Raw genomic sequence first — 27,647 nt, 5'->3', positions numbered from 1 at the left:
GTTCGAGCTTGTAGAGGGAAGTTATTTCGGAAGAATAATTGCGGCAAAGCACCTGCTCTACACACTAAATATCAGACTGATGATGAAACCGGAGCTGGGGGGGGGGGTCTCCACCTGGCCTTCTCTCTCTCTGTAGATTACTCACGTGATTGAAATAGATTTAACCCATTCTGACCTGAGATCAGATTCTAAAAAAATGTCTTCTACATCCTGACAGTTTTCTGAAAAAGCTATGTTTCTATGTCAGTCGTTCTTCGATTTAAAAAAAATAGCAGACCTACAAGCGCGCCACTCGGTGGCACGCTATGAGCTTGTAGATTTGCTATTTTTCAATAGCTAAAGCATAACATAATGCTATAACACAAAAAGGGGTTCCGCGCCCAAAATGGCTTAAGACGATATTCCCGAAGGGAAGTTATTTCGGAAGAATAATTGGGGCAAAGCACCTGTCCCACAGATATTCCCTTTCTTTCTACACACTAAATGTGATAATGAAACCGGAGCTGGGGGGGGAAGGCTCACAGAGTACGAGAGTCACCAAGAGCTCCTCACTAAAAGCAAACGGCTCCGCCATCATTATAAAACAGAGACGTTTGCTTATCCTCAGACTTCGGGTGCCGTGATCTCCACCTGGCCTTTTCTCTCCATGTAGATAACTCACGTGATTGAAATAGATTTAAGCCACTGAGTAAACTGGCCATTAGGCCCAATTTAGTAGAGAAGTGTCGACACGAGGCTGACCCTGAAAACAACGGAGGAACTGTCCAGGGATCTGTCCACTAGGTGCCAGGCGGCACTGAGATGGAAATGCGTAATCTGAAAATCTCATTACATTTTCTTTTACTTCTTTCATGGCCTTTTTGGTCGGTCTGTGAGTGCTGAATGCTTATTTCATGCGATCTGACTGACCTGACAAGGCTGGTTTAGTTAGTTATATTTTCCAGAGGAAACGGCTTCCAGCGCTCTATGTATTAAGTAATGCAATGTAGTGTAATATTGGGCTGGGTGTGACATGAAATAAACATGCTTCTGAATATTTGGGTGGAAGTAAAAGAGAGTCTGTTCAATTTGCCACTCTGAATAATGGTGCATGGGCGACCTCTAGTGGTGGAAACGGACCATTATCCTAATTGAAGTCTTTGGGTTCTTTCACATTTATAACTGGAGTTCACAATAATCACTTGGGGTGAAATGATTGCCTCTCAGCAAATTCTCATTCCACAAATCATTACATTTATTTCCAACACTTCAGAACTGTGCTCGACGTGTCCTCTGACCACAGGAGGTGAAATCCCTGTCATCAATTTTGATTATGAAATAAAGGGTACATGCAGCCAGGAGAAACAGTGGCATAGCAAGTTTGGAAGTAAAATACAAAAACAACAACCAGCAGGCTAGCTCAGTGCTGAAAAGAACAAGGTTTTTTCATGCAAAACAAAAGCAGAACTGAACTGAACCAAAGCACTAGAGTTGTTCAGATACCGACACCACGGAAAAGCTGCCGAATACTGCCTAAAATGCTGATATAAAAGGTAAAAGGTAGAGGCAAGCTGCAGCGAATAGTGAACCTAGCCTCAAAAATCATTGGGAAGAAACAGAAACATTTAAGCTGTATCTACAATGAGGTACTTCGTAAAAAAGCTGTCAAGATAGCAAACGACCTCCTCTCATCCACTCTGCAGGGAGTTCCAACTACTTCCCTCTGGTAGACGGTACAAAGTACCAAAAGCTAACCGTAACATTTATAAAAAGTCCTTCATCCCTAATTCCATTAAGGCACTAAATGATACCATGTCTCACTAGATTTGTTTGTTTTTCCAATGTATTTGCCACTGTTGTCCTGCACTTTTTTACCATGAGAAAATAATTTTATGTTGTTGCCGTTTGTTTTTTACTGTCGTTGAGACCGAAGAAACATTTCCACACGTGGACAATAAATGAAACTAAATACCTAAATATGCCAGTCTATGCTATTCCCATACCACATCACTACACAAAACTACCGTTTTATATTCTTTTTTTTTTTTTTTTTTTTATTTAGTTTGCCTACTCGCTTCTGATTGGTTGCATGACTCTCTGGCACCGTATTTAAGTGTGAACCATTTATGTGCTCTGTATTCCCTGACGAAGGCTTAACTGCCGAAACATTGGATTAATTTGTGTTAACACCTTGAGGGCCCGGGCCTATTTAATCCATTAATAAAATGTGCTCAGCAAGCCTAGAGGCGCTTGCTGACGATGGATCAGTTTTCATAGCACTAATGTGACTGAGATTATCAATCTCGTCTCGGGCACATGACCGTGCACTTGAACTTGACGGTGATTTACGTCATGGGCCCCGATGGCGTTAACCTGCTGCGTCCTAATAAAGTATTGGCAGTCTGGCTATTGGACCACTTTCTTGTTTTCTCAAGATTCCCTCTGCAGTTCTCTCCAGGCACTGCTACAAGGACTTTGGTGTGTGTGTTAGCATCTTTTGTACACAGATATGTAATTTACAGAAATCAATTAGATTGTATTTTGAAAGCTTCAGTGGATGTTGCACTACTGTTTTACATATTTTTGTTTAGTTTTTTTTTGTTGGTAATTTTGTTTTATTCCTAGATCATTGTCTCCACCAGGCCGAAGGCATGGAGAGAGAGTATGTTTGGTTCTCAAACGTTAACAAGAAACCCCAAGAAATTACATTTGGTCACAAAAGATCATGGGATCTACTGAATGTGTCAAACTGACATATTGAGCCTATGACACAGTGTGGCTTCCCCCCAGTAGGACTCCTTCACATTCAGTAGATCCTGTGATCTTTTGTGGCCAGATGTCATTTCTTGGGGTATAGTAAATGATACAAAAATAAAATGTTGTAAAGAAATACATATTTAGCCCGATGCTCGAATGCCCCCCCCCCCCCCCTGTCAAAAACAGCTAGAATCCCTAAAACAAAAGAAAGCAGCAAATGAAAACAAATTAAGACCTATCTTTTACTTTGTCTAATAACAACCTAAAACATGAACTAAAGTTGTCCTTTTTAAGGACCCCCATGAATCTGAGAGTGCACAAAATGAATCCAAATACAGACCTGGAGGGGTCTAATTGTAACCATGAGAGTCCCTGGACCCCACTTTGAGAACAACTGTCTTAGATTTTCTTTTAAAATTACCCACTGGACTGGACCTGTACTGGAGTGGACTGGACCTGCACTCGGCATCGACCGATACGCAAGTTATGGGTATATCGGAATGGAGAAGGAAACAATGTTATCGGTACATCTCTACTAGAAGAAAGCCGGTGATTTTCCTACCGAGGCAGTTGTAGAGGCCCTGGCTGATCCACGCCAGGATGGCCAAGGTGATCAGGTCCCCAAAGCTGGCAGCGATGGGCGTGGCGACGTTGTCCGGGTTGATGCCCGTCTTCTTGGAGCCGACGATGACCCCCACCATGATGATACCTGTATGAGGGACCCGGGGACAGACAGGGACAAAGGGACAGGGAGGGACAAAGACGTCAAATAAAGAAAGACAAACAACCGTAATCCTTTTGTTGCTTTAACACATTTTGGGCGAGAACCCCTTTTGGTGTTTTAAGCATTATGTTATCACTCGCAATCTTCCGCCGTAGTCTGAAAACCCACCTTTTCAGACTCCATCATGGCCCATAGCACTTACCCTACCCCCTTAGATAGCATTTCTGTAGACTTAGATAGCATCGGATACAGACTTATAGCATGTTATGTAGACAGCACTATAATTGCATTGTATATAGTCATAGCACGCCATGTATAGCATAGTAGTATATATATATATAGTTTATATGTATAGTCTCATAATATAGATATTCCACTGTTACTTTCTTAGCTTACGCATGTTTTATGATAAATGCTTTTTTGTGATGTATTCCCATGCTTTTTGTTCTTGCTTAATGTAAGTCGCTCTGGATTAAGAGCGTCTGCTAAATGCTTAAATTGTAAATTGTAAATTGTTATGCTTTAGCTATTGCAAAAATAGCAGATCTACAAGCTCATAGCGCGAAAATCGTGAAAATGTGCCTGAAATCTTTGAATATATATTTTTACAGAGCAAGTTTTTAACTCAAATCTTTGCTACTGGGAGGGTCCCTGGAACAACATATTTTCAGATGAGGGTCGGCAATCAATGTCATATTTGGGGTCCATGACATGAATATGTTTGAGAACAACTGACATAGAAAAATGGGTTTTTCAGAAAACAGGATTTAGAGGATTTTTTTTAAATTTTTGACCTCAGGCCTAAATGGGTTAAGATAAGTCATCATCAGACACATTAAAACACTGACATTAAAGCAAGAGTAATCATGATGTAGAATAATGTATTGTGCTTGTTTTGCGTTCTTTAGCACCTGGAACCCAACATCACAGCTGAAGGTGCATATTGATAGTTTTCTGTGACATACCAGCGTGGGGTCATTTACACGATGGTTTACATAATATCATATTATGTCATCGACTGTACTTGGTATTGTGTTACATTCTCGTTTTTCCGTGTTTTTGTGTATATTATAAATTATGAGCATGTGTGAATGTGTGTGTATTAACTATTAACCGTTAGGTGTCAGCATTGTTGTGCACGTGTCTACATGTGTGAATGAGTCTATATGCAAAGTGTAGGTGTCCATGTCTTGTATACGACTATGTATAATGCTTTAATTAATGCTCCGTCATGTGACGCATGTCGCACGCCAAAGCTTGTTGTTCGGGACGCGACACTGTGACCGTTGTATGATGAAGTATAAATTGAGCCTTAATGTGTGTGTGTGTGTGTGTGTGTGTGTGTGTCACGGGCAGCCCGTGCCCCTAGACCAGGGGTGACCAAAAGGTAGATCGCGATTTATCAGTAGATCACAAAGGCCGTGCAGGTAGATCACATGACGGGTACCTAAAGAATAGTTAATTTAAATATAAACAATTCTTTTGCATCTGCCACTTGAATTAAGTTGACTTGATTGATTGACTGACATAAAAAAGCCTGTCAGCTCAAACCCACAACAATACTTTTCAAGAGTGTTGCTGCGCCCAAACGTCGGTAGAATTACAAAGTAAATACAAAATCTCCACCTATTTCATTTCTCCCTTTCCCATTCCAATTGTATTTGTTTTACATGTAATGCCAGCGCCGCCATTCCAAAGCCATTTACAGCAAAAGTATAATTTTTTTCAGTGGGTACAGATCTTGTTGAGTTGATCATGTTGAAAGTAGCTCTCAAGTCAAAGAGGTGTGGGCACCCCTGCCCTAGACAATATCAAGGACCTTGCAAACAGACCACAGTTAAGTCAATGATCAATTGACACACGTATATAAAAGCAGGATTACTGCAGGTGAAAGGAGTTCAGTATCACCTGAGGCTAGTAAGAGACATCAGGGAGAGAGCTGCGAGACCAAGACCTCATCAAAGGACACACAGCCTGTAACAGTCTCTAAAAGATCCTGCTTTGTGTTCTTAAACTTTAGCCCGTTGACACTCCCGTTGACTCTCATTGTAACAATGGAATGCGGAAGTGCTCATTCTATCTCAATGGAATAGTTCCAGGTAATACTAGGAGCAATGTTTGGAACTATCGCCCATAGGGTACCCCGCTTTGCGGCGAGATCAAAGCGTGTCACCATTCTCTTACTACATTACTCTGAACCAGCAGGTGTATTTCGTTTCCTATTTATTGGAACGTTATTTTGGCCAGTATTATTATTATTTATTTTTTGTATTGTCACCGACTTGCACTGCATACTTTTTTGGAGGTAAATAAAATGCCTGGAATGTACTTGGTTGTGGACCTGTCAACTTCCTGGAGCCTCCTCCGGCCAGCATTAGAATGAATTTAATTTTTATAGAGCTTTTCCAAGTGCTCAAAGCGCTTTACAATGGTTCATTCATTCATACATTGGGAGGTGAAGCAGCGAACAGTCGACGCTAGCGTCCTCACTTCCCACATTCACACACCGACGGTGGCGAGCTCACACCGACCGACTCACTGGAGGCAACGTAGGGTTCAGTGTCTTGCCCAAGGACACTTCTATACTGTATGTGGACAGGAGGAGGAGCCGGGATTCGAACCGCCGACCCAGGGATCATTGGACGACCTGCTCTACCTCCTGAGCCACAGCCGCCCCACATCAGTGTGTGTGTGTGTGTGTGTGTGTGTGTGTGTGTGTGTGTGTGTGTGTGTGTGTGTGCTCGTACCCTGCAGCAGGGAGGCTATGAAGGCCGTGGCCACGCTGCTGGAGCAGAGAAGCACGGCGTGGCTCATCTGGAACTTTCCCTCTGGGATCCAACCCAGGATGACGGCCGCCACCGCCGCCAGGAAGCCCACCACTGTGGCCTGGACCTGGACCCGGACCCAACGCACAAGAACAAGAAGGTTACACTTAAAAATAATACGAGGATGTCACCCTTGGACTGCCAGTCCCAATTTTTTTGTTTGGGTAACAAATTGGCATATTTTTAATTCATTGTTTTAACATACAAGAAAGATCTGGTGGGCCCAGGCCGTAGCGTAACGGTCTGGGCACCGGACTGGTGATCCAGTCGCGGTGTGCCGCGGGTTCGACTCCCGGACCCGACACGGCCTTTACCGCATGTCATCCCCCCATCTCTCTCCTGTTTCCTGTCAACCTACTTTCTATCCCTTAAAAAATCAATAAAGGCGTAAGCCGCAAAAAAATATCTTAAAAAAAAAAAAGATCTGGTGGATTGAAGAGATGTTTTTTCTTTTTTCTTTCATTGCAAATGTATTCTCTCGAATCGCCACCAGATGGCGGGAAAGCACCATTATGCTGATTTTGGCTAAAATAGACGGATCTTCCTAAGTCACTTCCGGTTCAACGATCAACAACATCCTGTAGTATTTTGACCCTAGTCAATAGCTTGGCTGGTCCGGATTGCTAAGCTAATGCTACGTATATTTTTCATAACCAAGTCAAATTAACCTCAAATCAACCCCAAAATATCGCAAAATATCAAATTTTTTACAGCGACGCACATAGACGGCGCGCGTGCACGATAGCGCACGATCGCGCGGATTTCGGCCGTTTTTTGGTAAATTACATCCAACATTAGTGATATTAGCGAAAAAATATAAAATTTTGCTCTTTTGACCCCGCGATAACTGATATTGATTGTCATTCCGTTTTTTTCGTTAACGGGAGGTTTAGATTTTTCGATTAATTCCGTTTTTTCCGTTAATTGTAGGCCAAGGGTTAAATAACAGTGAAAGAGATGGGTGCACACGGGTGTGATTTTATTTTTCGTGAAATGTGCCTCAAATCTTTTAATATATATTATTACAGAGTGAACATTTTAACACAAATCATTGCTTCTGGGGAGGGGTCCCTGGAACAACATATTTTCAGATGGGGGGGGGGGGGGGGGGGGAGAGGCATATTACATATCATTTTTGGGGTCCGGGGTCAGGATTTTGAAGATTCTTTTTTAATTTCGATGTCAGGCCTAAATGGGTTAAATAACAGAGAGAGAGAGAGCGCGAGAGAGAGCGAGAGCGAGAGATAGACAAGTAACACCAATAGTTTAAGGTCAAGACAGAAAGAGAGATGCATTTGGGAGAGCACAAAACATTCATTGGGAAACCGGTTAATAAGTTACGCGTTTACATAACTTTATAGCCCAGACTGTACATTCTGTGAGCTCGTGTTGCATAACTAATTATGCAAAAGGAGATCTCAAGAGGAAGTATACAGCATTCATATAAAAAAATCATCATATATACACACTGTAGTAAAAGTATATTGAAATGACATTTTCACAAAGCACTACTACACATATTGACTCATCTTATCAGGATCCAGGCACCGGGTAGATTATTACCGGAAACCTGTTCAGAAAGGGCTGTTCAACACAGCCCTCACAGAATACAGATAGATTATCCCATTTTGGGCGGGAACCCCTTTTGGTGTTAGCATTATGTTATGCTTTAGCTATTGAAAAATAGCTAATACAAGCTCGTAGCGCGCCACCGAGTGGCGCGCTACGAGCTTGTATAGGTCTGCTATTTTAGACAAATCGAAGAACCACAGACATAGAAAGGAAAGGAAAGGTACTATGTTTACCCAGGGTAACTGGACAAAGCTCAAGAACTTGTTTACAGCCAGGCCCTGCTCATAGAACATTTCATGGTAGAGGTTCAATGCCTTGTCCAAGGGCACTTCAGCGGTGGTAATTTTAACATGCCGGTCTGGGGATACGAACTAGTGAGTAGCGACCTTCCGATATCAAGACCGCTCCGCAAACCGTTCGGCCACCGCTGCCCCATAGAAACATAGCTTTTTCAGAAAACTGTCAGGATGTAGAAGAACATTTTTAGAATCTGATCTCAGGTCAAAATGGGTTATATCAGGAAGGAGAATCGATGGAACGACCCAGTGAATGAGTCCGTCCTGGGCAAGATAGTGCCACGAGGACGCCCTATATCGTCCTGGCAAGACGCCCTGCCACGAGTGAGCCAACGTGCAAGTTGATTACCTGCTTCAGTGCCAAGTTCCCGATGATAAGGTTCCACTTCTCTATGGGAGAGTCCATCTTGCCCACGTTCACCTGTGTTGGGATGAGACAATAAGGCTGCGTCAGCACAAAGCATTCACTTCACACACTCATTTTCTATCAACAACAGAACACAGAATTCGACATTTTGGCTGTAGGGCCAGCGGGGTCGAGTGGACCACCACAGCTGGATTATCCCATTTTGGGGCGGGAACCCCGACTTGACATAGAAACATAGCTTTTTCAGAAAACTGTCAGGATGTATTAGACATTTTTTTAATCTGATCTCAGGTCAAAATGGATTATAACCACTTGAAATCTAGTGTCCCTGTTGTCATGGGCATGTCATAAAAAGGTGAGCATTATGCAAAAATAGTTCACAGTGTACTGCGTTGCGACTTGCGAGATTTGGTGTAGAGGGGACAAGTACTATAGACCCCTGGGGTGCCCTGATCAATGGGCTTTAAGTGGTTAATATCTGCATCTGCAGTGCATACACAGTGTGACTTATGGAAGATCATACAGATCATACATTATGCAGAGATTAAAATAGGCTGCATTTTGCATTCCAAAACGCAGTTTATAGTTTAGGGACACAATAAAACAACGAGCTCTGTAACCACGGAATGCACTACTGTACTACTGTACTGTTTTCTATTTTGTTTATTTTGCTAGCTTTAGTTATAATAATCATTTCTTCTGTTTTCTACATGAATATAACCACATTATAACCATATATAAAATGAAATGGGAGTTAAATGCTGCAATTTGTAAAAATGGCAAAACATGACTCCTAACGTGGTTCAATTGGGACTCATAAAATGTCCCTGGGACTCATCTAAAAGACCATCCCTGCATCCCGGGACTACATTACATTGAAAACCTATTTACATCACTGATTATGGAAATCGGACAAATATTTGTTTGACTTACAACAGAAGCTGCCCAAGCACTGACAGCACACATTGTGTGAAGGGGCGGCGAGGGTGAACTGAATTAAGGCACCATTTCTGCTAGTGGAGCTGCTTGCTTGCATTTGGGAAGGAGTGCTTTGGAGGATAGGGGAGGGAAACATAAACCGACACTGAGCTGCCCTGTCCATATTGACACAATAAGGAGTGAATGTGGAGCCGGGCTGTGAGAAGAGCCAACAGAGACAAACAAAGGAGGGAATTATGTTCCACAACACCCTATTTCAACAGAGCAGAAAGAGAACGATGGAGACGGATAGAGAGAAGGTGAACATGAGAAGCTCTGCTACGTACATTGTGCTATGGACGGTGTTGCACAAGATTTAGTCTGCCATTTGAAAAACATATTTTTGGGCATGTCATTTGGGGCGACATTTGTCAAAAATGTTGTTTTCTAGGTTTGGGATTTGTACTAGTAGTACCCCCCGCTCCAGTTATTACACTGGCATGGGGCACAGACGGAAGAAATAGAAAAAGAAGTAGAAAAGAGAAGACAAGACAAAGAAGACTATACTACTGTAACTAGGACAATAATAACTCAGTCACACTCAGTCAGGTAAACAGAAGAGGCTGGCCACTCCATGTGTGTCGGAGGAGACACGTGGCTACACCCTCCCAAAGACCAAACGGTAGCGCTGGGGCCAGCAAATGACAGGGATTGTATATACAGTACATTGGGGGAATTATCATAATGCCTAAATTGTAATAAATAATCTCAACAAGTGGAGGAGTGTGAACAGAGTAGATACAGCTGAAGGGGAAATAAGTCCCACGTTCCTGCTACAGGTGTAGATCAACCCCACCCCCAAATCCACCGGTCTCGTTTTCACCCGACAACGAAGCTGACGCGTAAGAACGCCCTAATATAATGATATGTTGGTAACACACTTTGTCACAGAAAGACATGACCTCAGTGATAATAAGAGCACAACAACAGGGGCTTACGAGACCGCACACACACGTGTGTGTGTGTGTGTGTGTGTGTGTGTGTGTGTGTGTGTGTGTGTGTGTGTGTGTGTGTGTGTGTGTGTCTGACGTCTTGTTTGCCACCCGCAGAAGCACACAGCCACATGCAGACGTCGTGTTATATTTTAGGTCAGTGACATCGCAAAAAAGGGCTGACTGGAGCAGAAGGTGTGCAAAAACAAAAAAAAAAAAAAAATAGCGTTCATGAACAGTTTTAATAATAACAATTATTAAAATGTCAGTGTCATGGTGACTGTTTAAGACAAGTGTTCACAAAAAACGCCGGGACAACAACGCTCCACGCGTCCCAAACTCTTCTCCCTTTCTGGCTCCAAAACTATGGAATGCACTTCCCACCACAGTCAGAACTGCAGCCTCACTCCCAATCTCTCCGCCGTAGTCTGAAAACCCACCTCTTCAGACTCCATCATGGCCCGTAGCACTTACCCTATAGCCTAGCCCCTTAGATAGCATTTTATGTACAGACTTAGATAGTATTTTAGACAGACTTATAGCTCGTTACGTAGACAGCACTAGAATTGCATTGTATGTAGTCATGGCACTTTATAGTACACATGTATATTGTATAATATATATTCTACAACAGGTCGTTAAGAGGAAGCAATCTGATTGGTTTAAACAGCCTTCTAGCCGGTGGTTTAACCAGCACTGTTCACCACCTAATCAAAACAAAGAATTCAGCTGCTCTGTTCTCCCAGAGCGCTAGCAAATTCGGTGGCTAGGCTAGCTAGTTTCTTTGGACATTTGTGGTCGTAGTGTCATTGTCTCCACCAGGCCGAAGGCATGGGGGGAGAGTATGTTTTGCACTCCGTCCGTCCGTCCGTCCGTCCGTGTGTCCGTGAGGAGCTAATCTCGGCCACCGTTAACCGGCCTGGTGGAGACAATGTTTTGCACTCCGTCCGTCCGTCCGTCCGTCCGTCCGTCCGTGTGTCCGTGAGCAGCTAATCTCGGCCACCGTTAACCCGGTCGATGCCACATTTTGCACACACACTCCCTGGATGCCAACGATGAACCTCTGCCCCAAACTTTCCAGAACGGCCTGTTATAGCGCCACCAGGAGGCCGCTTTGTGCAAAACAAGTTTTTGCACAGTACACCTACAGATTTTGTCCAAACATCGCGCAAATTGGTACACAGTCTCTCTAGAGCCATTCAACGAAACCGGTCTTTCAGATTTCTCAGACTCCATCCTGATTGGTTAAGATTGGCTTCCAAAGTTCACAGGAGTGCTCAGTTTCAAACAAAATGCTGCAAATCATGAAGACATCGCGTGATTTCCGTGAAATTGTGCACGCACATTCCCACTAGGCCGAGGACGAAATGCCACATGAACAATTTCAACTGAGCCTCAAGGTGGCGCTATAACTGGCCGAAAAGTGGTTTTACCTCTAACTGCACAGATCTGTGGATAATTTACTTTTGTTGCCCTTTTATCCAACCACCAGATGAAGGCAAGCTGCAATGTCCTACATTCCTATCCTGGTGGAGACCTGTGCCCAGAATGGCACTTTTTCTAGTTAAAAAAATATATTTTTTCAGCGATTCTCTTTGTTTTAAGGGTAACTGTTGTAGAATAGCAATATTACACTCGAGTAATTACATGCTTGCGGAACTCGACTTCGTCTCGTTCCTGACCGCATCACTGTCGTGGCAATAATCACGTTAAACAACACCCTCTCGTGTATTATTGCTTAAATATAGTATAGTATGTATAGTTGACATAGATACTCCACTGTTACGTTCTTAGTTTATACATGATTCATGGTAACTACTTTTTATATATGTGATGTATGCCATGCTTTTGCTTAATGTAAGTCGCTCTGGATCAAGAGCGTCTGCTAAATGCCTAAATTGTAAATTGTAAGTGTGTGTTGTTTCCATGTGAAGCGTTTTCAAACGGTATATATGCATGTAGTGTGTGTGTGTGTGTGTGTGTCACTCTCTGTGGTCCATGACTCGGGTGTTTTTCTCTCACCGCTGTAGACAGTCTAGAGGCCAACGTCATCTCCAGGTTCCCTTTCAGTCCCAGCAGGGCAGGAACCAGGATAAAGATCTCTGTGATGTATCTGAACGCCTCCCAGTGCTGGGAGGGACGGTAGAAGATACACAGAGAAACAGTTTATATGAAGTATAGTCCCACCTTAAAAATTAATCAAATTAATTTTTTATTGATAACGATCACCTTATCAATAAGGCTTATCGAGCCGGGTTCTTATCGAGCCCACTATCGAGCATTTTATATGATGAAAGACAGGAGACAATAAATTCTGAAAAGAACCAGTACAAATACAGTACATTTCTAACAGGCAATTGACCTTTTTACCAATAAAATAATATTAAAGAAACTGTTAAACTTCAAAGTGTTATTTTGTTTACCCAGACAGCACTGGTTGGCAGGTATCAATACACTTTTAGACAGGCATGCCATGTTTGTGCCAGCATGGATGATTACATTTATTTCTTGATGGCCTCTTGCCATGATTGTTTAAACATGACGTCATGGGCCGCTATGCTCCATAACAGTGTTGATAAGCCCAAAACCTATTGATAACGGGTACTCGATAAGCTTGTTATCGGATATTATCGGGTATCGGTTATCGAGCTCCATCCCTACGCTCATGTGAAGTGAGTGGCGCCCACAGTATTCATATCGGCCACATGACGTCTCACTTCGCTGATTAGTGCCCTAAACAAACATTAACCCATTTTGGACTGAGGTCGATTAAAAAAAAGTCTTCTAAATCTGAACATTTTTCTGAAAAACCCATGTTTCTATAAGTCAGTGGTGCTCAACCTTTTTCATGTCAAGGACCCCCAGAATTATCTCTATTGGGCCACGGACCCCCATCTCAAAATATGTAGTTCCAAGGACCCCCCCCCCCAGAAGCCAATATTTTAGTTAAAGATGTTCGCTCTGAAATATATATATTCAAAGATTTGCGCCACATTTTCACGACTTTTCAAAAATAGCAGACCTACAAGCTCGTATGAGCTTGTAGGTCTGCTATTTTTCAATAGCTAAAGTAGAACAGAATGCTATAAACACCAAAAGGGGTTCCCGCCCCAAAATGGGTTAAAGTCCATAAGTCTATGGATGATGAATTGAAAACGGTGGACCCTCTTGTAAACAAGTGTAATGCTTTATGGTGTCGTCCACCCACAGGTACTGTAATTATTATTATTATAAAAAATAAACTGTTAATAAATACTTCAATCAATCAATAGACTTGGCTGCCTTTAAAGTGCTCTAAACAAACATTAAAGTCCATAGATTTGGCTGGCTCTAAATGTGCTCTCTAAAGTGCTCCAGTCTAAAACATTGTAATATCAGTCCATCAACTTGGCTGGCAGCGATTTATGGTGGTACGGGTGGGGCTAATTGTCAGGCATTATAGCCCATGTGGTAATACGTGGTATGCTAACCACTCGACTGGTTAATTAAATAATCATCATTATACTATTATAAACAACATAAAAAGTTTCATCCATCCTCTGAACAACAGTGCTTTGTGATGTGATTTTCAATTTCAACATTATTATTGTGAAATCACAGGTTTACAGGTGTACGAGTGGGTGAAGTTATGTTGGTTCTGACTGCAGCATAGTTTAAAGAAAAGAGTTAGAATAGTAGAGAAAGAAAGAAAACAAGAAAGACGATGTCCAAGGAAGCATGCAGACTTTGCTTATACCGGTAGTTTAGACTAAATATAGGGTCTATTCACTATGCAGAGCAGACATCTGTGGGGATAGATAGTACTTACTTGACCCTATGAAATTAATATTTATCATTACCTAACAGCCACAAAAACTGTGTGTGGTGTTGGCTACAGAGAAAAGTGACCACTGAAGTGACCACGTAACATCTTATCGACTTGTATGAAGCCACAACTTAAACCATTTTTTACCTGAAATCAGATTTCTAAAAATGTCTGTTTGAAAATTACAGTTTTCTGAAAAAGCTATGTTTCTATGTCAGTCGTTCTTCGATTCTTCCAAAAATAGCAGACCTACAAGCTCGTAGCGCGCCACTCGGTGGCGCGCTATGAGCTTGTAGATCTGCTATTTTTCCATAGCTAAAGCATAACATAATGCTAACACTAAAAGGGGTTCCAGCCCCAAAATGGGTTAAGCTCAACTTTGGACATTATTTTTACCCTTTGGTGACTGCTGCCTTCCCTACCCAGGAAGATAAAGCTCAACCCTGGGCAGAGAATGTTACGTGAAGTCAGTGTCTGGGTCTGCCTTACCCCAGAGTCACTTGGGTGTGAAAACACTTAATAACGGGGAAGAAAGTTAAAACCTTTACCTGCACCACATCCAGCACCATCCCAGCCGACACGGTGCCGAACCCGGCCAGCAGGAAGGGCAGCAGAATCTGCAGCGCCATGGCCAGCCACGACTCCTTGGGCAAGATCCGGCCGCCGATCCCAACGGTTCCTCCGTGGCCTTCCTCGGCACGCTGAACCGCTCCTCCCTCCTCCTCCTCCTCCTCCTCGTCGGCCTCCTCTCCTCCGGAGGAGAGCCTTCCCTCGGGCAGCATGGGCTCGGTCTCAGAGTAGCGTCCTCCTCCGTCGCTGCAGTCCGACAAGGTCAGAGACGAGCGGGCGGCGCGGTCCAAGTTGTGCCGACGGCCCTCAGCGGTGTGAGGAGGGCCGCCGTCTGGGCGGTAGCCGTTCCCGTGGGGTTGCCCCGCCTCGCCGGCTTTGGGTTTGGCCCCCACCAGGTCCACCATGGCCAGCCTCTCCTCCTGCAGCTTAGTGTATCCAGTAGGAACCATGGTCTGGAACAGGGAGGTGATTCGCCCGGACGAGACGGGCTTGAGGGAGAGACCGCTCCACCCACCACCCACCGCTCCACTCATACGCACGGACAGGCTAGTGCCCAGCAGGGACTCCCCTATTGTGCCCCCTAGCGTGCGGATGCTCATTCTGTGTCCTGAGGCTGACGCGGTGTCGTCTCATGTCTCGCCCTCCATCCAGTCTGGGCCGTTATGAAGAAGAAGAAGGGCTTAGAAGGAGACTTAAGGGACGACTGGTGGTTATGCCGGTTGGATGATGATGCCACCCATCTTCCCCGTCATCATCGTCTGAAGCTCGTCTAGTGCCAGATGGACATAACAGATATAAAAACCATGATGTAGATTGTACAAATGTAACTATATCGTTGAACCTTGAACAAATTAATAACTTGTTAAAGAAATAATTGAAATGACAAAAAGATCAAGGCTAATAGGGAGTAAAATCATCTGAAGCTGATTTGAAAGATAATTTTGGAGACTAACTCGGCACAGATTGTTCACTACAGAGATGGGTAAGAGGTCATCTTTTTTACGCTGACAGCGCAGTGCGGCGGTTCTTGTATTCTTTATTTTGTTTTATTGAGAATAAGGTTAGAAATAAGTTCAGGGTTAGGCATAGTTTTACTGGGGTTAAGTTTAGGAATCGGGTTAGGTTTAGGCATAGTTTTACTGGGGTTAAGTTTAGGAATAGGGTTAGGTTTAGGCATAGTTTTACTGGGGTTAAGTTTAGGAATAGGGTTAGGTTTAGGCATAGTTTTACTGGGGTTAAGTTTAGGAATAGGGTTAAGTGTAGGCATAGTTTTACTGGGGTTAAGTTTAGGAATAGGGTTAGGTTTAGGCATAGTTTTACTGCGGTTAAGTTTAGGTATAGGGTTAGGTTTAGGCATAGTTTTACTGAGGTTAAGTTTAGGTATAGGTTTAGGTTTAGGCATAGTTTTACTGGGGTTAAGTTTAGGTATAGGGTTAGGTTTAGGCATAGTTTTACTGGGGCTAAGTTCAGGAATAGGGTTAGGTTTAGGCATCGTTTTACTGAGGTTGAGGTTAGGAATAGGGTTAGGTTTAGGCATAGTTTTACTGGGGTTAAGTTTAGGTATAGGGTTAGGTTTAGGCATAGTTTTACTGGGGCTAAGTTCAGGAATAGGGTTAGGTTTAGGCATCGTTTTACTGAGGTTGAGGTTAGGAATAAGGTTATGGTTTAACCGTTTAAGCAACAGCCGAGGCGAAGTGGGAAAAGGAGGAATCTCGGTACCGAAAACTACAAAAGAGCCGACTTATAATGTGAAGCCAGAGTATATTGCCAAGTCCAGTCAGTGCCGACCTGGAAGAGGCAGTGTGAAGAATAAGGTGAAAGCTGAGCTGATCCTTCACCGGGATCATCAGAGTCCTCAACGTCTCTCTCAACAAAGCGGTTTACATTAGAATTAGATCAACCATGGATAATTGGGCTTCTTACTTTGATTACGCAGCTGATTATATCCAGGGTTCTCACGAAGCTAACACCGATACGTTTTCTTTCAAGATGTCTTTTGCACCACCTTTATAACACACACGGCTCCGTCCCGCATTGAGTTTTGGTTCGTTTATGAAACCTCTGAAGAGGATATTACTGGGCTGTTCCGCCGACTGTAACGCCCGGGGTGAGTTGGTAAAAAGGGGCGAGCAGTCTCGTATTCCAGAGATGTTACGTCAGTGTAATTTCTGTACTTTTTATTTTATTTTTCCTGGTACTGTAACTGTGCCCATACATACCCACCTGCCCCCCCTCCCCCTCCCTCTCATGTTTCCATTAAGTATAAGACTAACTCAAGCAGCTCCAGTAATGTTGTGCCCAAATACAACTAATCCAAAGAGCTGCACCTCTTTCTTTATTTTAGTGGTTTTGCCATTCCTGAAGCTGCAGCCAGTGCCAGCCATGCAGGTCGGTCTCATGAAACACTGCCAGTTAAAGTTATACATCTCCAGACCATTTCTAAAAACCATGATTTTCCTAAAGCAGTGACTGTGAGTGTGATAGTCTAGTCTACACTACAGGCTAGAGCAAGACTAGTCCAGTATTTGTTGCGGTTTTTAATACGTAACAGGCCAAGCAAGCAAGCAGGAGCTGCAGGAGTCAGGACTGAGGCACATTATGCAGACATATATATATACAGGCCTCCATCTTCCTTGTACTACTATGGCATTTCTGCCTCAAATGAGTAGAGGCGGTTAATTTACTCAGGAGGAGTCAGGACAGGACATCACCATAAAATCGTAGGAATTAAAGGATGTCACCATATGCTGTTGTAGCAGCCATAGCCCCTCTCGGAACCCCGTGGGTCACCCCAAAATGTCAGAAACTTCAGTACCATTGGGTTCTGCTTGTAGGGCTATAGCAGCCAATACACCCGGCGGTGCTAGCTATCTTAGCTAGCAAGCGGAGAGTCAACATCAAAACAGAGCGAAAAAATACCTATATATATATACGTGAGCTTGCAGCTATATCGCTTGTGTTCGGAGAGCAGAGCAGCACCGTCATACGGCAGACACTACAGAGTATATAAATTGAGCATAAATAACATCTGGTGTTTGTTTTTTGCGTTGACAATAAACTCACATTAGTCGTTGAGGTCGGTGATATATGAATGATACGGAGCAGAAGAGAACCCGGAACGGTGACAGCCAGGCTAGCCGAACCAACAACTCGTCACCGTCATAACCAAAAAAGAAAAGTGCCACCGAATATTTTCAATAGTGGAGAGTCAGCGCATGCGCGGAGCACACCTTGTACAATTTATTCTGACAACCTTCTTGTACCATCCCATAGCCCCAGAGGCAGTGTTGTGTTGTCGACTAAAACTAGACTAAACACTAGAACATTCCAGGTGACTAAAATGTGACTAAAACTAAGTGAAAACTATTCAAGAGACTATGACTAAAACTAAAATAGAAATTTGCTGCCAAAAACAACACTGCCCAGAGGGACGGACAGGACAGTCAGTCAGTCGCGCCAGCCAATCATAAACCACGATGCCCCCCCCTTCCCTTTGGGGTAATGGGATCTTATGGTGTTTTTTTTTTTGGGCAGCAGGGATCAATTACTCCTCTAGAGGGCGCTATGATGGATGGAAAAACCCCAGTGAAATGTTTGTTTTAGGTTATAACCTTTCAACCGGATGTTGTCGTGTTGAGAGAGACGCGTGTGGATTTTTCAAAACCAAAACAACATTAAATAAATGGAACTAAACGGAAAGAAAACGAGCTCGCAGGATTTGTTGTCATTTGGCAACGGAGGAGGTTTGGATCATTGTCTTCCTTGTCAAACGTTGTGGGAGTGGATTCGTGTCTCTCATGCAGTGATTGTTAAAAAATGTATTTTGTCTTTTTAAATGACAGGTCTCCATGACACGCTTCTGGTCAAGCCAAAAGCCGGACAGACATTACAGACTGAGAGGGTCCCCAGGAGTAATGGTGAGATATATTTCTTGTCTTTCTGTCTGTCTGTCTCTACAATAATAGCTATCTTCTTTAATATCTCTGTTTTTACTGATAATCGATGCCCGTCTGATTCTGAAAGTACCTTACAACTTTGTTTATTTTGGCCTATATCAAGCCACGAGATAGCCGAGTACTATAAGGCCCTCTCGGGACCCCCGTAAAGGTGGAGAGGGACCCTCCGTAAAGACGTAAACATTCAAATGTCAGAAACCTTTACGGGGGTCCCTATAGTGGTTATAGCCGAGTACAGTCCTCAGCTGATTCGACCCTCATTCAAGGGGGAATCCTCCCTCCCTTGGCCAGGGAATATGCTTATATATGATCTTATGGCAGTACTATACTTGTCAACTGGTAACAGTAGCCGCAAACAACTTTAGATTCAATTCAACACCAACCATTAATACTGTAACCAATTATTAACAGCCCATCCAAACAGAAACGTCCTTATAATATCTGATTGTATTAAACAACGTTACACTCACCAACATTGCAGCTGTACGGAAAGCTAGAATTGTCCTCTTTCTGTCTGCAAAGTGTTTGTTTCATAAAAAATCACACCCGTGTGAACCGAGTGGTGCAACTCCCCTCCCTCCCTCCTCACTTGACAGCCCTACCCTTTGTTCCATTTATACTCTCAGATGTACTAATGTCCTTGAGGGTTTCACATGTGTGATGATAATGTGCTTGTGTTTATGTTGTGTTTGTGTGCTATAGTTCTGGACCGGTTGCATAGTTTCCTGCCACAGATGGCCCAGGCCAACGAAAAGCTCCAACAGCAGATAAGTGAGTCTCCTCAGGGACACTTTGACATCGAGTGTGTGGAGGAAGACGCAGACAAAGTCATAGAAATGGTGAGTCAACATTTGTTTTTTTAACTTAAAACATTTGTTTTGGGTGCTTAATTGCGTTGTGAGCCTGAAGACTCATACATAGTCTGGATTTTCGGTGGTTAGGTGACCACCGAATTACAACATGACGTCACTGAGCCGCGGTGAAGAGCAAACCACCGCCACCGCTCCAGCCCTTCTCTCCGTTTTTACCTCACCACCGAAAATCCAGACTATGAATAGGCCTTGAGCCACTACACCGACTCTGTACGGCACTTTCACCTGTTGTTCCTGTTTTAGGCATGTCATCATTGTATTATTATTATTGGAAAAAGTGCATTGAAACTGTACTACTGTACGAGCTCAGGACACAAAAATAATATATTGACACAGATCTGTCAGTCAACTCTTAACACAATATACATAAACTATTAGTGTCAGTCAACTCTTAACACAATATACAAAAACGATTAAATATCACTTGCCCTACCTTTTTTTAATGAATGAATGAAAGGAGAGACGTCATCTATAGAATCGGTTGTATGCGTACATCAATGATTTTATTTATTTGACACATGTGTGGTTGTTTTTATTTTGTTTTTGTTTCAGGATGTTGCACTTGTAGAGCTCAGCGACTCAGACAGTGACACAGAAGAGCAAACGTCTCCGGAGGAAAGGTCAGACTCTGAAGAGGAGACTGGGGTTACGGAGGAGAACCTCAGACTGCCTGGTGATAAAAACAAGAAGAAAGCAAACATCCAAGTTGTGGACAAACAGGGACATTAGGGTGTTAATAGTTTTGGTCTAAATAGACTTTACATAGAAAAATTATTATATATATATATTTTTTTTAAAGGAGGGATGTGTTTGGCTTCATTGCTGTAAGAACATCGAGTTATATTGTGATTTGATTTTGTCCATAATTGCCCAGCCCTGCAGGAACAATAATTATACATATTTTGAACTCTGTCCAGAAGTCAACGTTATCTCAATGGGAGTAATGTGCCTTTTTTGTTTTGGCCAGTGTAGCCTGTATGTACTGTATGTACAGTATGGTGGTGTGTTGTTGACCCTCTGACAGTTTGATTTGTCTTATCCTCCATTTTCCATGTACTGTATATAGAGTAGTCGCAGTCCCGCCCCCTCGAGAGACCCGGAAAATAAATCCCCGTTCATTTTCCTCATCATAGACTTTTCAGAAAGTATTTAAAGACGTTTTACGCCGCGGACAAAGACAACTGTTGTCGTGACAAATCATGACAATAAACACAATGTTTTTGGGGCCAAACAAAGAATTAGAAAGTAGAAAAAAACAACACTTCTTTTGTTGTTTTTCTTCTTTGTAATTATTTGTTTGGTCCAAAATATTGTGTTTGTTGTCAAGTTGGCTTCGTACGACGCTCAACAGGTCTTTAAATACATACTTTTTGAAATGTCTATGGGAAAAATGCACTGGAATTAATTTCCTGGGCCTGGCGTTGTCATGAAAGGGGGCGGGACTGCGACGCTCTATACAGCTCTCCTGTTGTGGGTTTAGTGGACTTCTATACTGTAACAGGTTGGGGGGTGTAACGATACATTTTTACAGCGATACGTTGCATGGTTGACGATGCGGTTCATTATGACAACACGATTCAATCATCGATTTTTCTGTTCGGGTTACTACCGTATATTGTTACAACCCTAGTAACAGGCTAGCCTGCAGCCTGCTTTCTGATCTAGAGGGGCTGGTGTGCGAGGAGCAACCGCTGTGGAATATCGGTTCACCGTTCTGAGTAGAAATACAAGCTCGCGGTGCAAGAGCTTGTATATCTGCTATTTTTTTTAAATGGCCAACGCCAAAATCTAAAACAACTCGGATGCTTTCCTGGTTTTAATGGCTTAAAAATGATTGTTGCTATACTGTATACAACAATCTACACACACCTGTATGTAAAGGTATGACGACGTATAGGTGTTCCAGGTCTAAAAGTATTAAGCTTGTGAAATGTGAACATTTTGAATATATAATTTTGAAAATGACGATTACAGGCTACAGTTCTGAATTATTTGGCTGTGTAGTACATTTTATTTCTGTATTAAAAAAAGATTTGCCTAAATTCTATGTTCCAATATTAAAGACCACACACCAGTAATAAAGCATACATTGATTAAGGCCTTGGAGTCATAACTGATTCCATTTTAAGTCTTGTTAGTAAATCATTTTATTTGATTAATTTGGTCGGAATCGACTGCAGCCAGAGGACAGTGGGTCCTGTTCCAGTTTGCATATGATGGAAAAACAGACAATTGTGCAATTTGATTAACATTTAAAAATGTGTTTGTCCAGTGTAGTATGATGCCTTTATTGATATTTATATCAAAATATATCCCACTAGATGCAGCTGGACTTTGTTATTTGTATGCTCTTTGGTAGGTATTAATTAATGCATTGACTCAATTCATTCCAAGTTATTAGTCTAATAACTGCAGCAACTGCATTTTCTTGACTTTCATTTTTGTCATTAATAGTAGAAAGTTGTTTATTAAAGTGATTGAATCAAGAATAGTCTACGTATTTACATCAATGAAACAACACTGTCTTGTTAAGAATGCTCAGAGAAGCAGTCAGGTTTATTAGGGTCTAGGCAGCTACAGTATGTTGCCGGGGGTATAGTCCAGAAAATGTCCCATTGGAGCTAAAATCCTGTTTGTTCGCTATTGTTCTGATCAATGGTCCATTTGCTCCTCAAATACTGTACATGGCACCCTCTCTGTCTGTACTGTTCCAACAGACCATTGCTCCATAAATAGCCTACACTCTGGATGTATTGCTCCAATTGATCCGAAAATACACTTTCTGGAGTTTAGTCTACATCTATGAATTACAAATCTCTGCATGTCAGTCCTTCACATAATGTGAGTGTGAAGTCAGTTCCGATCAGCAGTTATCCAGGTTCCAGAACCTGCAGTCGGTCGGTGCTATCTTGAGGCCTGTCCCAGTCTGTTCATCTGTCCGTGCCCAAATGTAAAACCCAGAATATGGCCTCAAAGTACTTTGATAATGTATAGGGTGTACAGGTATATATTCCCAAATATGGAGATAATGCCATCTCTCTAGGTCTGGCTACATGGCAGCTCTTGGTGTCTTTGGCAGTGTCCTGCTAGTCGCGTTCGCCTGGCTGCTGCTATTTTCTGTGTCACCCTTCCTTGGCATCCTCATTTCCTGGTCATATAGGTTCAGAAAAGAGTCACCACTGAATCCACTGCTCCTTTTATAGGTGGAAGACTCAAATTGGGTTGCACCATTTTACGGGGGTGCATGTTTCTGTCAATGCATACTATTTAGTATGATTGAAAAATAGATGTGTCGTTTAAAAACCACGGTTGTTAATTACTTCTGTAAAGGTTGGGAAATGTTTTCTTTGTTTGGTGTTCACTAGATATGTAGGTGAATACTTTGTGTGTAGGCCTTCCTGTTCTTTGGACAGATGGTGGTGGCCACCAGAGGGAGCCCTATGTTTGAGTGGTAGAAGTCACTGTCTGAGACATTGAGATGAGAGAAGGGCCCCATGCTGGAAGCCTAGTGTTATTGGCCTCCCTCTACACAGGTGATCCAACAGCTTAACCATTCAAAAGTTCAAGAAGACAAAAAACTAGGCGTGTCGTTGTCTTTCATCTTTACTTGAAGATTTGCTCAAATTGGTAAAACTGTAACAGAAATACAAAATACAATAAATGATATGGCATTTATACATACAAACTTATGGGCACAAAATCACAACATTATACAATAAACTTACAGACGTGACCTTCTGAGGGCTTCTAGTCAAAGGAAAGGCAGAAAGTGAGCTCTGCACAGCACCAAACATTTCACACACTGAGCATCAGCACACTGAAAGTGAAAACCCTCTAAGCTGAACCCAACTACTAATTATGCTGCTAATAAAATTAGTGAGTGAGTTGCAAAATCAAAACACGCCAACAGGTGGCAAACTTTTCACTTTAACACAAAGGTTATCACAATTTCAGAATACACTTCTGTGTAGAATATAGCCATGGGCCACGGCACCTAGGCCATGACACCTACAGTAGTACAGTGTTGGAACCTGAAATGTACAGACTGTGTGCTTGAATAGAGGGTATAATGCGCATGCATAAAGTGAATTGCAAGTCGAGTGGCAAAGTGAGTGACAAAGTGAAATTTATGTTGTTTAAAGTCATTTAATGGAATCAATTAATCAAATAGGACTTTTCTGTTTGGATGTATGGGCTGTCGAGGCCAGAAAGTAGTTTTTTGCCACTCAGTAGGCATTCCCGCATAACTTCCGGGTATGATGATGATGTCACGTGCACTGCATACCCTCTATTGCAGCAATGTAAGTTTGTTATTTTCATTTTCGAAGTTTTTTTTTTGTGAAAGAATATTTTTCTGAAACATTATTTTTTAGAAACTGAGAAAATTTGGCAACAATTGAGATTTTTGGTATGTAATTTTTCTGTGTGCACCTAGCCCTCATCAAACGCACTCGTTTACAGGCACCGCCCTTGTTCCTTAATGGTCCTATGACACCGTAGGCCTTAATTAAGGATTCTCTTCTCATCACGGTGCATCTGTGGATCGAGTCAAATGCCTTTTTGAAGTCAATAAATGATTTCATAGTACTGATGACTCTGAGTGACATCATTAGTGACGTCATTATACTCCAAGACTGACATCCAAGTACTGATAAAGAGACTGTAAGGGAATGACAGCTGTCACCCCCAAATATCGTGCAGTCTGGCATACTTGCACAAATTGGTGGCATATAGGCTTAACTGGCACAGTGTGGTTACATTTACACAACGATGGGTAATAAAACAAGCACCATTGTCGCTGGCACGTGCGGGACTGTCTTCATCGCATACTGCGTTTATTTTGACAGAAAACGACGGAGTGACCCGAACTTTAAGAAGAAGCTGCGCGAACGCAGGAGGAAGCCGAACGCGACCAAAGAGAAGACGTTCGTGTCAACGCTGCCTGACCTGAAGGATAAAGAGGCTGTTCAGAGGTTCTTCCTGGGTGAGGTCCAGTTGGCAGAGGAACTCCTGTTACGAGGAGACATGGAGGAGGGCGTGGACCACCTGAGCCGTGCCATCGTAGTGTGCGGCCAGCCCCAGGAACTCCTCCGGGTCCTCCAACAGACTCTGTCTCCAGATGTGTTCCAGATGCTACTTATCAAACTGTCAACTATCAGTGTCGACAAAGGAATCACCAAGCAGGGAGGCGTCCTTGCGGAGTGACGGAGGTCTCAGGTCAACCACAAACGCCCCTTTTCAGTCTATGGTATCTTCTGCCACAAGGGTTGGATTGGGGGTAAGTAAGTAAGTCCCTGTGACATACTAGCGTCATGTCCAGGGGGTGTACTTGTACATCAAGCTGCCTCACACTACAGAAACAGGAGATGGGCTCCTGCCCTATGGGCCTCATGGCTACAGAAACAGGAGATAGGTTCCTGCCCCTATGGGCCTCATGGCTACAGAAACAGGAGATAGGTTCATGCCCCTATGGGCCTCATGGCTACAGAAACAGGAGATAGGCTCCTGCCCCTATGGGCCTCATGGCTACAGAAAGAGGAGATAGGCTCCTGCCCCTATGGGCCTCATGGCTACAGAAACAGGAGATGGGCTCCTGCCCTATGGGCCTCATGGCTACAGAAACAGGAGATAGGCTCCTGCCCCTATGGGCCTCATGGCTACAGAAACAGGAGATAGGCTCCTGCCCTATGGGCCACATGGCTACAGAAACAGGAGATAGGCTACTGCCCTATGGGCCTCATGGCTACAGAAACAGGAGATAGGCTCCTGTCCCTATGGGCCTCATGGCTACAGAAACAGGAGATAGGCTCCTGCCCCCTATGGGCCTCATGGCTACAGAAACAGGAGATGGGCTCCTGCCCCTATGGGCCCCATGGCTACAGAAACAGGAGATGGGCTCCTGCCCTATGGGCCCCATGGCTACAGAAACAGGAGATAGGCTCCTGCCCCTATGGGCCTCATGGCTACAGAAACAGGAGATAGGCTCCTGCCCCTATGGGCCTCATGGCTACAGAAACAGGAGATCTCCTGTTTCTGTAGCCATGAGGCCCATAGGGCAGGAGCCCATCTCCTGTTTCTGTATAAACCAACAAAAGCCTAACAGCCTAATACCTTCACTGTACTAGCCTAACGGTCTATTGTGTGCATGTGATGCACATGCTGCTCATCAATGTCCTTGACATGTTTTGACAAGCAGAATATTAAAGTCAAAATGGCATAGCCTAATGTGCAACATAATGACGGTCTGGATAACTAACTGCTCATGTAATAAAACTTCTATCTCAGAAATACAACATGTCTGTACTTTGATTGCCTCGTTCTCTTCACTCTTCATCCCGTTCCAATCACACCAGACATGCATATAGGCGAGACGTACAGTACAGTACAGTACAGTACAGTACAGTACAGTACAGTACAGTACAGTACAGTACAGTACAGTACAGTACAGTACAGTACAGTACAGTACAGTACAGTACAGTACAGTACAGTACAGTACAGTACAGTACAGTGCAGAAAGAAAGAATAATAATGAATTATGATTGTGGGCCATGTGTCTTTACACAGCGTGCTATAAAACATTGTAATTCTGCTTCTGTCCAATTCATCACTATAAGGTCCAGGATTTATATTTGAGAGAATGTGTGGGTTATATTACTGTAGCTATACCACTGTACTACTCCATCAATGCAGGATTATATGTTATGCTATGTAGTGTTGGACTAAGGTATAACATTGTAGCTTTGTCTGTTTTTGTCTTTTTTCCTCCTTGTTTCTCGTTGTCTGTTTTTTGTTTTTGTTTTTTGTTGGTTTAATTTTATTTTCTTCTTCTATAAATGTAATTTGTTTGTTTTGTTTTGTTTATATGTTGATTGTGATGCATATCTTCAATAGTATTTTGTAATACATTGAGATAAGGATAGGCACTAATAAGCTTTAAGCTTCTGCCTATGCCTTTTCCATCACCTAAAAAGAAAAAGTAAACTGTTTTTGTGTAATGTCTCCCTCTGAAAGATCGAAATAAACTATTCATTCATTCATATCATTATATTTACATGACTGTCATTTATGATGGCTACTGTAGCTATACCACTGTACTACTCCATCAATGCAGGATTATATCATTATATTTACATGACTGTATAGTTTATGACAGCTACTGTAGCTACTGTATACCACTTTACTACTCCATCAATGCAGGATTATATCATTATATTTACATGACTGTCGTTTATGACAGCTACTGTAGCTGCTGCATCAGTCACTGCTTCATAATCAGTTGGCTCACTGGAAGGTGTTACCAATGATGTAGTGTAGTCTCTCAAGACAGACTGTTGGGGGCGCTGTTTTTCCATTTGTTTTGCCAATGGGTTCCCAGATTGCCCATGATGCATTGCCAACTAAATATTTTCCTGAACAAACAATAAAAAAACAATTATTTAGGCAGTCTTTTCAAGTTATTGATCAACTTTTTCCTTTAGCTATAGCAACAGGTGTTTGCTTTGTGAACTTATTATAATAACTTATAATCAGCCATTTTAGTCTTGGGTGGCACCGTGTATTGTATTATCATTGCATCTGCTACCCATAAATACAGCTCAACTACTTTACAACCTTGGATGGGCATATGATGATAAATTGGGGAGTCATCAGTCCTCCTGCCATGTGTTCACCGACCGGGGAGGACATCAACAAGCCTGAGTCCTTCAGGTGTAAGATGACCTGATGGCCGGAGAACATGAAGTGGCTGTGAGAATGACTGAGAACCTCATCTGATCCCATTCCCCAAATCACTTTTCTACTTTAATACTATGGGGGAAAAGGTTATATATATATATTCCGTATATATATATTCGCATGCATATAGTACTGTCCTCTGCTTAGGCTACTTGTTCACATTTCCTGGTAGCCAAAAACCTTGGGGCTTTCATTGACACCCAAATAAATAAAAAACGTGCAAGCATGCTTCTTCCAATTAAGAAGCATAGCTAAAATCAAGCCATTTTTATCAGACCTA

General features: G+C 42.7%; 3 protein-coding genes across 5 annotated transcripts in view; 2 read left to right on the top strand and 1 right to left on the bottom strand.

Annotated features, from left to right (window-relative positions):
- The window catches only part of slc41a2b (solute carrier family 41 member 2b), a 44,533-nt gene extending 26,539 nt beyond the window's left edge, over positions 1-17,994 (bottom strand). For both annotated transcript variants that reach the window (XM_083757685.1, XM_083757686.1), the window contains exons 1-6: positions 17,869-17,994; positions 14,784-15,574; positions 12,453-12,560; positions 8,503-8,574; positions 6,208-6,352; positions 3,299-3,445 (exon numbers count right to left, since the gene is read on the bottom strand). In XM_083757685.1, the coding sequence (XP_083613811.1) occupies positions 3,299-3,445; positions 6,208-6,352; positions 8,503-8,574; positions 12,453-12,560; positions 14,784-15,404 (1,093 nt within the window). In that variant the 5' untranslated portion in view covers positions 15,405-15,574; positions 17,869-17,994. The remainder of the gene's footprint in view (positions 1-3,298; positions 3,446-6,207; positions 6,353-8,502; positions 8,575-12,452; positions 12,561-14,783; positions 15,575-17,868) is intronic.
- A 429-nt stretch (positions 17,995-18,423) lies between these two features.
- Positions 18,424-21,655, top strand: nopchap1 (NOP protein chaperone 1). 2 transcript variants are annotated; one of them, XR_014568780.1, is made up of 5 exons: positions 18,424-18,548; positions 18,648-18,722; positions 19,464-19,600; positions 20,186-21,469; positions 21,515-21,655. XR_014568780.1 is itself a non-coding variant. In XM_083757695.1 (4 exons), exons 1-4 carry the CDS (start codon positions 18,488-18,490, stop codon positions 20,360-20,362), a joined length of 450 nt encoding a protein of 149 aa, XP_083613821.1. In that variant the 5' UTR covers positions 18,424-18,487; the 3' UTR covers positions 20,363-21,655. The 2 variants fall into 2 exon arrangements, 1 of the variants encoding a protein (XP_083613821.1); XM_083757695.1 differs by having other exon boundaries at positions 20,186-21,655.
- A 2,748-nt stretch (positions 21,656-24,403) lies between these two features.
- LOC310879738 (mitochondrial import receptor subunit TOM20 homolog) lies at positions 24,404-24,838 on the top strand (the record flags this gene model as incomplete). The annotated part of the gene is made up of 1 exon (XM_083794565.1): positions 24,404-24,838. One exon carries the CDS (start codon positions 24,404-24,406, stop codon positions 24,836-24,838), a length of 435 nt encoding a protein of 144 aa, XP_083650691.1.
- Between the last annotated feature and the right edge of the window lie 2,809 nt (positions 24,839-27,647).

The sequence above is a fragment of the Protomyctophum parallelum genome, assembly GCF_964188405.1.
Source record: "Protomyctophum parallelum genome assembly, chromosome: 22".
NCBI lineage: Eukaryota > Metazoa > Chordata > Actinopteri > Myctophiformes > Myctophidae > Protomyctophum > Protomyctophum parallelum.
Note: the sequence above shows the minus strand (reverse complement) of the source record. Positions and strands in the feature narration are given on the sequence as shown.